This window comes from Pseudorasbora parva, chromosome 8 (assembly GCF_024679245.1).
Source record: "Pseudorasbora parva isolate DD20220531a chromosome 8, ASM2467924v1, whole genome shotgun sequence".
Classification (NCBI taxonomy): domain Eukaryota; kingdom Metazoa; phylum Chordata; class Actinopteri; order Cypriniformes; family Gobionidae; genus Pseudorasbora; species Pseudorasbora parva.
The window spans coordinates 37,569,571-37,582,323 of record NC_090179.1 but is presented as its reverse complement, the minus strand read 5'-3'; the positions used below and the strand labels follow the sequence as shown (position 1 = coordinate 37,582,323).

General features: G+C 41.6%; 1 protein-coding gene across 1 annotated transcript; it reads right to left on the bottom strand.

The window, feature by feature from the left end:
* Nucleotides 1-549: 549 nt before the first annotated feature.
* LOC137084540 (protein FAM200A-like) lies at nucleotides 550-2,025 on the bottom strand. The gene has a single exon (XM_067450822.1). It carries the CDS (start codon nucleotides 2,023-2,025, stop codon nucleotides 550-552), a length of 1,476 nt encoding a protein of 491 aa, XP_067306923.1.
* Between the last annotated feature and the right edge of the window lie 10,728 nt (nucleotides 2,026-12,753).

Sequence of the window (12,753 nt, the reverse complement as noted above, 5' to 3'; positions counted from 1 at the left end):
GTATGAATGAGGTCAGGCGCTAATTTTCTTTGTTTTCTCAGAGTGATTAGACATTTCGGCATCTACTAGGTTTTTCCAGCCTTACAGCTTGCTGTGTTATGGACTGTAAGGTGAAAGTAAACCTCAATGAAAATAAACAGCTTACCCAAAATGTGTCTTTATAATTTGTGTTTATTTATTTATTATTCATAACCGATATATTACAGATTTCTGAACCGCATATGCGTACGCCATAAATAATGTAAACATCTGGAAATGTTTAAAAAAGAAGGACTCTTGTACTTGCACCTTTTAAGTCCAGTAAAACTGTTTAGTACTGTAACTTAGGCTAAAGTTGCATTCACATTTCAAAGCTGTTTGTGTGTGTGTGTGTGGGAGGGAGGGGGTGAGCGAGAGAGAGAGAGAGAGAGAGAGAGAGAGAGAGAGAGAGAGAGAGAGAGAGAGAGAGAGAGAGAGAGAGAGAGAAAATATTAATGGGATGGGTGGGCCTGGTGGCTCCTACACAGTTTGTTAAGTCTGGGCTTTATGTCTGTCAGTGCAACACGCATGTCACTCTCCACATTTAGACGTGTTCTGTATTGTTTTAAGTACTTTTAAAGCTGAAAAGCCAGACTCACACAAATAAGTGGTTGCAAAAGGAAGAAGGCATTTCAGAGCACTCTCAGCTAGGATGGGGAAGTCTTTTCTTACATACATCCGGTAGTTAGAGAGGGAAAGAGACTCAAATTTCATTTTTAAGACCCAGGAAGAAGTCATCTCAATCAGCTCCTCCTGTGATTTTAAGTCCAGACAAGAGCCTACATCAGGGGCAAATGGGTTTCTTACCCAGTTTAGTTGGGTGCTGTCAAGGTCAGGGAAATATTCTCTGAAATATCCGTGAAGGTGCTCCAGGTGGGAATGTATCAGTGGAGAAATGGTGTCCAACTCATCACCCCCAGATGACAGCAGCTCCTGGTGTAATAGTGCGAACATTTCTGTAATTCCCTGCTTGAGCTTGTTTGACCACAGCGTAATCTTCAGAGAAAAAGCACGCACTTTGTCTTGCATATGGACTATGTATGTGTCACGCCCTTGCATGGTTTGGTTAAGCACATTCAGATGACAAAAAATGCCAGCCATATATGCAAGTTTGAGAATCCAGGCTGCATTTTTAAAACGGTCGGCCAGCTGATGTTTTTTAGACAAGAGAAACTCTGCAGTCTCCCTCCGCAACTCATACACGCGGTTCAAAACTGCCCCCCGTGAAAGCCAGCGTACGTTTGAGTGAAGCAGCAATCCATCAAAACGGGCTCGCATTTCTTTACACAGAAGAGCAAACAGCCTGTGTTCAAAGGGGCATTCTTTAATGAAGTTTACTACGTGTATTATGTCCTGTAGTACCAGATTAAGCTCATCATCCAACCGTTTAGCCACCAGAGCTTCTCGATGGAGCATACAGTGCGTGAACGCCGCATTCGGGGCCTTCTGTTTGATGAGAGCCGTCACCCCACTGTTCTTCCTAGTCATAGCCGCGGCCCCGTCAGTACACACACCCACGCAACGAGACCAGTCAAGTCCATTTAAATCAATATATTCGTCCAGCACTTGAAAAATCTCTTTCCCGGTGGTTCTGCTTTCAAGTTCTTTACAAAACAGTAATTCCTCAACGAACATTTCTTGGGAAATGAATCGTATGCACACAAGTAACTGGGCAGCGTTAGCCACATCCGTACTTTCATCAAGCTGCAGTGCAAAACATTCGCTAGCTCTCACCTGGTCCAGCAGTTGAGCAGACACATCCTCAGCCATGTCTCCAACACGTCTGCTCACAGTGTTATCAGAGAGTGGTACAGCGTCAATTTTCTTGGCAGCATCCTCACCCAGTAACTCTTTAACAATGTCTTTGGTAGCTGGTAGTATCAAATCTTCCCCAATTGTGTGCGACTTCTGAGCTTGCGCAATGTGAAAGGAGGCCAAAAATGATGCCCTCAATGCTCTCTCAGGAACGGTAGCTTGCCGCACGAATGTTGCTGACTGCCTGTTCATATGTTCTTGCTTTCTTTTAAAAAAGTATATTGGTTTTTCGGCCTCTGCTGGATGCTTCTGGTTCAGGTGATGTTGAAGTTTTGATGGTTTTAAGCATTCGTTGGAGAGGATCTCGGAGCAAAGAACGCATTTGGGGCACTCGTGTCCATTTTTCAAGGCAACACTGACAGATAACGTGATGTTGTACCCAGCCAATCAAAAAGATTAGCATTAAAAGTTTAATGTTTAGATATCAACAAATTATTATAATGTTATTATACGCAAGAGATTCAAATATTAGTACATTCATTCCAAGTGAGTGCAAGCAGTTCTTAAAAAACGCTAATACAGTCGTTTTTTCTATCGTGATTCGTATTTGTTATCATTGTACGCTCCTGAGCATGACCTAAAACATGGCGGCGACTGCCCAGAATGCAACGCGCAGTGACGTTGATTCCCAGACTCTATGAATCTGTTCATTTTTAGTTTATAAAAAAGCAAAACGTAGCTAATAAAAATAAAAAAATATAAAAAAAGTTATTTTATTTTGTGCGCATGGAAATTGTGTATAGGCTAGCCTACGTTTTGATATAAATGTTGTTATTCAAAATAGTATTTAAAAATACAACAACCATTCCATTTAATTATTTTTTTCCATGGTTAAAAACGAAAAAGGAACTGGACACAAAAGTACAAAGAATGTTGCATTAATTTCATTGAATGTTGTTTCTGAATTCAGATAGGCTAGTCGATACATGGGTAATTTTAAAGCTTGTAAATTATTTCAATGTTAGGCTATTTAAACGAGAAACGAGGCAAAAAAAATTGGGCGTTTTTTTTTTGCGAAGTTTTGGGCTGGAAAACCCTGCTGGCATCTGGCAACCCAGACGCCATTTCCATTCAATCGCAATGCTGAGCAAATGAGTAGTGTTACTACTGTGCAAACGTTATTGAACGTCAATAAATAGCTTTTAAACAATGTCATGTCACATTTACCTCAAAAAAAATATTCTGTCAGCTAGAAAAATTAACTCTAGATTAGAACATTTTGCTCAGTATATTTAATATATTGCATAGTTATTGTATTACTGTTCTTTAGTATTTAATGTATGTTTGAATAAATATTTTATGACAGCACCACTTAAAATTTGCATCTCTGTCTCATTTATTTTTAGCCAGCTGATGATGAGAGAGACATTAGTGATGATGAGAGAGACAGAGTGAAGACATCAGACATGATAGTGCCTTCCCAGATGATGTTGTGGATGTGGATGTCATACTGGACGAAGAGATTGTGGTCATGGATCTAGAAGATGCCCTAAATGCCTTTGCCACACTGTTTGGGCTCCTTTATGCTTTGAACAATGACTGTCCCAAAGAGCTATGAGGTTATCCAACTTTTTATTGTATTTTTAATCTAGGTTTAATGGTTGGGGAGAGCTGCACAGCTAAGATTGATGGGCTGAAAAAAATGCAGCTAGGTAACACTGGTGCATACTGTATGTGCTGTGTATGTTCATTGATAAATATACTGAAGCCTGAGAGCTTACACATTGTTAATTAAAATGAACTTAAATTAAGTTTAAATTAAAATGGTATAAAGCCAATTCAGAGGAGTTTAACAGTCTGTGCTATTTTGAAATTTTCTGAAGAAAGGACATTTCTGTAATGTATGTTATTGGGTGAGCTTGTCTTATTTAATTTTTTAAAAACAAATTGCTTTATTTGAGAACTGATGCACACAGACATACATTAGTTATGTTTCTTTCCATCCACTTATTTTATGTGCATTTTGGGAAATTAACTACAGTGGCTTCTTTTACTTTTCCTAGTGATAATTGGTCCCAGTTTATCAGGAAGTGCATTTTCTTCTCTTTGACTGACTTAAGCACAAGTTAAGCACAAAATTTGCAACTTTCGATGCAAACAGCTATTGAGGCAGGCATAAGACCTTTTGTGTGGTTGTTTTTGGTGTTTGTTTTTGCAATAAATATAATTGTGTACTGATATGTGTTACTGTGATTTTAATTTGCTTTAAGTTTTAGTCTAAATCAAATGTAATTTACAAATCAATATAGTAATGCAATTAATACCGATTAAAGCAGCTTTGCAACCAACTAAAGTGAAGTTATGATGACAAGAACATTTAAGCTCAGAAAACTAAATTGAATTTATCGAATTTAAGTTCAGAAAACTAAAGGGGAAGTTTTCATGACTATAAAAGTTAAGTTCACAAAACTAAAGGGATAGTTTTTATTACTAAATAAAATAAGTTCAGATAACTTATCAAAATAAGTAAGAAAAACTTAAAGCAGCACTAGGTAACTTTTCAACCTTCATAATATATTTTCAAGACTCTTGTGATGATACATCGACTTACAATAGGTTGAATGACACGTCTGCCATAGCCTGATGGGGTCTGTATCGTTTTTAATCGTACTTTTAAACTTCAGGTTTCGGGTAGTAACCCGAGAACAAAAAGAACAACAAAATTCGACTGCCTTACGGCATATACGTCACTTCCACCAACACCCACACTTCCTTAAATTCGGACGTGCGAGCCCAACTTTGTTCGTCGGATAATATAGTCATGTCCGAAGCAGCACAGACAAATAAGAAAGAAAAGATTTTGTTGGAGGAAAGCAATAAGAGGAAACGAAAAAGTGATGGGATTAAAGGCAGGATGAGGATCAACATTGGACCAGCGTTTGCTCGTCGGCGTGAGCTGAAGGAGGCGTGCCCGACAGATGCTGTCATGCTTGTTATGGTGATTACCTACCACTCAAACATTGAATTGAAGTATCATATAGATTCTGTAAAACGGTAACCAATAGACTACTATAATGACGCTGGCTTGTAAACGTGAGCATCGTGATTATTTGGCTTTTGAAAAAATAAAACCCATGAAATTATATTCATATGACATGCTGAAACATATGCCACTGACTGTACCTGGGATGAAGACATTTCACACGCGACGCCAGAAGAACACCTGCATGTAAAAACTCCTCCTGCAGTGTTCAGGGGAACTGTTAGTGCTGCACCAACCCACGGGGACGCTTTTATGAACTTATTTGGCCCGCCCCGCACCACTGTATATATTTTTACAACCCGCCCCGCACCCGCGACCATTAAATAGACATACGGGGTCCGCGGGTTATGAGACGACCCGCTCATCACTAGTTCAGGGCTATCAGGGTTGTCATGTCAACAAATGCACGCGCGATGGCATCCCCTGTTGTAGGATGACAGAGCTTACCACAGTAGTTGAGGACATTATTTTTTTCCCAACTGTAGGGGGACCCCGAGAGCAAAAGTTGCCAAGTGCTGCTTTAAAAAAACCAATGCAAAAAGATAACAAAATATATTAAGTTAAGTCAACAAATATTTTTTTACAGTGCCGTTAACATGGGTACCGGAAAAATACGCACCGCACAGACTACGCACTGCAGACATATCCGCAGCTATAAATGGACCACTCGCCGCGGTGATGTCTTTTGCCATTTGAATAAGTTGGATAAGGTCTGTTTAAATGCTGCGGGATAGTTTGTGGCTGTTTCTCCTTTTTATCGTCTTGTTGTCGGCGTAAATGAGTTGATTGACATGACATGAATTATTCCCGCTGCTGTAGCCTACCATCATGTAGCAACTGCGACATACCGTTGTTGTTTTTTTATTCATCACTCTTGCCAACACCATCATAGCTTACAGAGAATCCAAAGTTCACCCAAACACCAGACCTGTTGGTTATTGGAGGATGTTCTATTTCTAGCAATGAGGGGGAGAGGACGCTGGCGTTGTCTGTTCGCCGCTTTTCCACCCGATTTTAGTTTATATACGTTAATTATAAACTTTATTTTAATTTTATTTTTGTCAGTAACTAGTACATTCAGTCAGTGCTAATTTTGGGACATATTGCTTGGATCTTATCGTCTCGGATAGCTCTTCTCGGTTGTTGACAGTTGGCAGTTTGAATGGACTCCCTCATGACAGGAGAGGACTCTCATTGTTCACCACTTTTATACATCTAAAACCTTTTTTGTACGGATTTTTACGTTTTTTCTCCTAATTTCAAAGACTTTTACTCACCCCTGCTATCTCTTCTAAAATCGGCTGTTTGCTGGGATTGCTGGGAGTTGGTGTATACACTCCTCTGCTATGGTATGGACCATCATCTCGCTGTGCCTGACAGTGTTCCAGCTCTGTGTCTCTAAAATGCATAGCGCTAGACAAAACCTTCCAGCGGCCGTCATGAAGCTTAAATATTCCATCCCACAGCTGCTAAATTTCAACGACCGCACATTTCCGGCGTGCATCGCGGTCATTAAGGAACTTGAACTTCTGTGCAGACCGCGTTACATCCATAGAGGCTCTCGTCGCGGGCTAGTTTATCATCAGCCTGAAAACTCTGCATCAGCCATACCATCCATCTGGATCTCCGTCGCACATCTGCCGCGTCATCACAACAGTGTTGCTCTCTGTTTTGGTAACACGGGAATCACCGCGAGATCTCACCAATCTAAACTGGATTGCACGGGAAACACCGCGAGATCTTTTAGCACAGCGCATGACAGAAAACACGGAGTGGATTTTAGTGTTTTACGGCCAATAACGAGATTCACCACCCCATCAACGCTCAAAATAGAACTTTTTAATGCACAATCCCTCACAAATAAGTCATCTTTCATCCAAGACCACATCATTGATAAGAGATTAGACCTTATGTGCTTAATGGAAACATGGCATCAGCCTGCAGTTTACTCAGCACTTAATGATGCCTGTCCTCCTGGTTACAGCTACCTGGAGAAAGCCCGCTACATTGGTCGTGGTGGTGGCTTAGCTGTAATTCATAGACAATCATTGGAGCTGTCTTTTCTCCCTCTGCCCACAGTGTCATCATTTGAATACCTTGCTTTTAAATGTAAACCCCCTTTTTCTTTGACAATACTGCTTATTTATCGGCCCCCAAAAACAAATTCTGTTTTTATGACTTTCTCGCAACACTCGGCTCTACTTCTGCCAACATTTTAATATTAGGAGATTTTAATTTTCATGTAGATTCCCCCCTCCCCCTCCACAACAGTATGTGGATGGACCCACTCATTCTAGGGGGCACACTCTGGACTTGGTCATTTCCAACTCTCCTCATATTAGAAACCTCTTGGTGTATGATCTGGGTGTGTCTGATCACCAGGCCATCTCATTGGAGCTGCCACGCCCCTCTTCCCTTACCAAAGATTCCCGTCAAATTTGCTTCAGGAACCTGAAAAAGATTAACCAAGACTCCTTAACTACAGACCTTCAGCAATTCTCCTCTGTTGATCTCTCCTCAGTCTCTGAGTCGGTTGACTTCTACAACAAGTCTCTGAGCAGCCTTCTAGATCTTCACGCACCTGTCAACTAGAATGGTCACCTTCTCGCGCTCAGCACCCTGGTACACCAGCGAACTGCGGAAGATGAAGACGGTTGGGCGCGTACTTGAGAGGCGTCTCAAGCTCTCAGGACTCACTGTTCATAGGCAAGCCTATAGAGATCATCAGAAGGCCTACGCAAGGTCCTTGAGAGATGCTCAGTCACAGTTCTACTCTTGCATCATCAACAATAACCCTGGAAACTCCAAGAAGCTTTTCTCCACTATAAATCACATTCTCAAACTCACTCTTTTTCAGAAGCCACAGAAGAGAGGTGCAATAAGTTCATGACCTTTTTTAGGAACAAAGTAGACAACATCCACTTGCTTCTATCTAGCACCTCCGCTCTGCCTGTCCCGTCTATTGATCCACAGCCAGGGACCTTTCAACATCTCTGCTGCTTCTCCATCATCACACAGCTCGAGGTTGAGGACATCATCAGAAAAAGGAAACCATCCACCTGTGCACTGGATCCTTTTCCTACAGCCTTGGTAAAATCTAACCTCTGTGTCTTAAGTCCATTTATTACCAAGATTATTAATAATTCCCTCCAGGCTGGCCTTGTTCCTTCATCTCTAAAAACTGCTATCATCAGACCACTTCTAAAAAAACCTACTTTAGACCCAGATGTTAATGACAACTACAGGCCCATCTCAAACCTCCTATACCTCTCTAAGGTGCTGGAAAAAGTTGTTGCTGCACAGCTTCAGGTCCATTTGGAGCATAACAATCTTTATGAGAAATTTCAGTCTGGTTTCCGCTCAGGACACAGCACAGAAACAGCTTTGGTCAGGGTCACAAATGATCTATTGATGGCGGCAGATGAGGGTTCCCCACCCCTTCTCATCCTCCTGGACTTAATTGCAGCTTTCGATACAGTTGACCATAACATTCGACCATAACTTCACCGTTTACATTCCACCATCGGTCTCTCTGACTTGGTCCACAACTGGTTTTCTTTTTATCTCACTGGGAGAAATGAAAGCTTTAGCACAAGTTCAGCTGGGAAGACTCAGTTACTACGTCACTTAATGCCTTCACTCTAATCCATTGATATTCTCATGCTCACGGTATAAAGGCTCTGTACTTTCACATGTTTGAGTTCGCAGATACTGAAGCGACGATTACCCCCATCCTCCCCACCACCACCAGGATGGCCCTGTCCATACCCTGCCGGGGGGTCGGCTGCGCCCCTGCCCTCGTCTTCAGGCAGGAATTGCAGATCCGAGACCCTCGGATTATGCTCTTCGGACGGGGCCTACGCCAAATGACTCTGTACACTATCAGCTTGCTGAGCTGTTAATAAATGCACTATTGTCAATATATTTCTCCCCGAGTCTTTCTGGTAGAACTGAATATGTTGCGTTAGGAGAAGCTACATCCCTGTCACACAATGTCACCTGCGGTGTCCCTCAAGGCTCTGTGCTCGGACCCACCCTGTTCATACTCTACATGCTCCCCCTTGGCCGTCTCATCAGCCGGCATGGGATTTCTTTTCACTGCAATGCTGATGACACTTAACTTTACTTTAGGACAAGTTCATCTCCCTCTGCTGACCTCACACCATCCACTTTGATCCCTTGCCTGAATGAGATAAAGGCGTGTATGAAGCAAAACTTTCTGCAGCTAAACAGCTCCAAGACTGAAGCTATCCTAGTCAGCACTCCACTTCAGGTCCAGAAGTCCGTTATCACCAGCATTGCTTTCTCTAATCAGGTCATTCCACTTTCCACTTCAGTCACCAATCTGGGGGTCAGAATGGAATCGCAGCTTACTTTTGAAGCTCACATCAATCACCTGTGTAAGACCTCCTTCTTCCACCTCAGAAACATTGCCAAACTTCGTCCCATTCTAACAATGGCAGATGTGGAGAAGCTTGTCCACGCCTTTATCTCCTCCAGGCTGGTGTAGCAACAATGGGAGATGGTAGTGAGTTAATAATTAACCATATGACTGGATGACCAGAGCTCAGATAATCACGTATCCTGGGATGATGTAATCACCCTACAGAAGTCCCTTGTACTGCAACTATACTACTAATTAACTGATGAGGTGCCACATTATAATCCCCAAAGAAAGGATTTTGTGTGTTAAAGTCCTGGACACCTCAGGCCTTTTGGGTTGCAGCATACACGTCATCCAAACAAGCCCCCTGCATTCGACCTCTGACCCATACACACACACATACACAGAGAAACTGCTCTGAAAACACACAGATCAGCAATATATGGACTTTTAGATTAAATTACCTCTTCAATGTACCAAATATATGTATTGTGATGATGCAATGTTTTATATGATGTTTTGAAGTAACTTGGAAGTTTACTGCATGTAAAATCAACTTCTGTAGGCTAGTAACTGTAAATTCTGTATCTCTGCATTCTCGAATGTCAATACTGTCGTTCATGGTATCATTGGAATCGCGGACGCCCAACGGCAACAAATTCGGTATTTAAATATGCGACAAATGGCATCAATATGAAACTATACACTTTCCGAGAAAAGAAAGAAAGATGGGCTCTTAATACAGCACCCATCTTTGTTTGAGTCACAAGGAAGTGGGGGCTTTCAATAGGAACAGAGGGGGTCTTGTGACCACTTATCTCCTGATTGAATTATCTCCGCCTATCTCATCTATAAAAACCTAGACCCACAATGACTCTTTGCGAGCACCTTCCGCCAAAGACAGACCCACGCTTCGGCGCTTCCAACTTGAGAGATGGGATTAAGAGATGGCACTTTTCCGCCACTCTGAAGAGATGAACGATTGATTACGAGAGCGGGCAAGGAGAGATGGGCAAACCTGCCCGAGAGACACGACCAGCAATCACGCCCGGAAAACTCCTCCAAGAACATCCAAGCTTCATTGCCTTGAAGAAACTGCAACAGACCTACACACCTAAAACTTAAATGCAAGTATCCTATTTCGCAATCAAACTGCACTTAAAGATTGTCTTGACCATTCCTGTTTACAGGAATAGTATGAATTTAACTGGGGCCTCTTGGAAAGAACTGCGTGATAAAAGTTGTCTCCATCTCTCTCTCTCTCTCTCTCTCTCTCTCTCTCTCTCTCTCTCCCCCTCATTCTCTCTCTCTCTCTCTCTCCTCTCTCTCTCCCTCACTCTCTCTCTCTCTCTCTCTCTCTCTCTCTCTCTCTCTCTCATTCAATGTTACTTTTGTTTTATTCGTTAAGTTTAGATTTTTCCTTGTATGTTGTTTGTTTTGTTACCCACATATATGCATGTTTTACCCTGTGTGAAAACGTAGTTTTGTATACTCTAGTGTTTATTAAAATTCAATAATTACATTGAAGTGAATGCCTTGCTCATGGATTTGAAGTCACTGATGACGTAAGATCTTGGCTACAAATTAAGCTTGATATTTGTGTTACTATTTCAGTAATACAAGTTGTACAAACTTATGAAATATTATTTGTCCTGATCAAACAGATTAATATTTCTTCGAGTTTGTAAGATTGATACTCGATGAAGTAATCCCATTTTCCACTCGCGAGACAAGAGGAAAATCTGGATGACTGAAATCGACTTTGATAATAACAGCATTAAAAGTCCCGTTATAAAGTTAATAACTAATGTACAACCAGCGAGTCACATTATAGACTCATGAATATGAGTCCCATTTAAATAAATTATTCCCAGAGACTCGTTATTGCTACACTGGACTACTGCAATGCGCTCCTTATCGGCATCCCTAGCAAAAATCTCCAGAGGCTGCAGTGTATTCAGAACAGTGCTGCTAAGATCCTCATGAGGGTGCGCCAATACGACCATATCACCCCCATTCTATAATCACTCCACTGGCTTCCTGTGTCGTTCTGGATCGAGTACAAGATCTCTCTCCTTACGCACCAGTGCATCCATGGTGATGCTCCCTCCTATCTTAAGGAACTCCTCACCACACAAACAGCCACTCGTAACCTCTGCTCTGTTTCGTCTTAAAACTCCCTCGACCAATCTCCGTACTATGGGAGATCGGGCCTTCTGCTCTGCAGCCCCCAGTCTGTGGAATGCTCTCCCTGACCACCTGCAGACTCCACAGACTATAGATGCTTTTAAGCGTGGTCTTGAAACCCACCTTTTTAGCAGAGCTTTTAATTGACTTGTTACTTCTTTATTTTAAATTTTTTTTCTGTTTTATTTATTTTATTTTATTCATTTACTTATTTATTGTTGTTGATTGTTTTTAATTCTGTAGCACTTTGAAATTTTGTTTAATATAAAGTGCATTATAAATAAAATGTATTATTATTATTATTATTTCTGGTCTGTTAAACGCAATAGCCATTTTAGAGCATTCAGCGCGTAGCCTACTGATTAAGCGAGCACCTGACTAAGCAGCCTAAAACATATTTGGTGTCTTTTTTTCTCTTCGGCGGTGTCAGGGGCATTGCCTGTTACGTCGTTTTGGTCATTGGGCTACCTTGTTGAACGCATAATATTATATTTCACACACTTTTTTATTTTCCAAATCTAATTAATTAGTCCAAGAACCGTTTGGTACACAATGCGTACCGCGTACCGAACCGAAAGCCTCGTACCGAACGGTTCAATACGAATACGCGTATCGTTACACCCCTAGTCAGTACTGTTAGTTGCTACAGCCTACAACTTACAAAACAACCTAAAAAACAAAAATGATGATATTAAGAAGAGGTCATTTAATTTTGTGACCAGCAACATGGAGAACTGAAGGGTCACCACACCTGCCTCTGCAGTGACTTTACACCAGATCGTTTTACAAACTTTCATCAGAGACAACTGAGATTCACTGATAATCAGCTGCAGAACGGGACCAAAGCGACCAAAACCAAATCTCCTGACCCGGCCTTCAACCGCCCATCCCATCGACATCTGGGGCCGTCATGGGCGGTCTCTTGTGCGCTCTTCTTACGGTCAACAGTGTTCCTGCGAATGGGCGTGTTTTCGGCGCTGTGGTTTTCACTCTCCCAGCGTTTGAGAGCAGAAAATGCAAAAACAAATGTATTTGTGGTGTGAGAAACTCAGAACACATGTTTATTTTAACTCTACAGGGACTTTAAAGTGCACAGTTCATGTGCCAATTGGGACAGGGCCTAAATAAATCACTTGCAAAATTGTCAGTACTTTTTCCGTCACGTAGTAACGAGTAGGCGTTATGAAAAGAATCTTAAAGCACAATATAATGAGGTTATGATACCAAGTGATCCTAGTGAAAATACAAAGCAAAAGATAATAAAGTAAGACATGAGAAACTCAGAACACCTGTTTATTTTGACTTTACAGGGACTTTAAAGTGAACTGGGACAGGGCCTAAATTAAACCTAATTGGGACAGGGCCT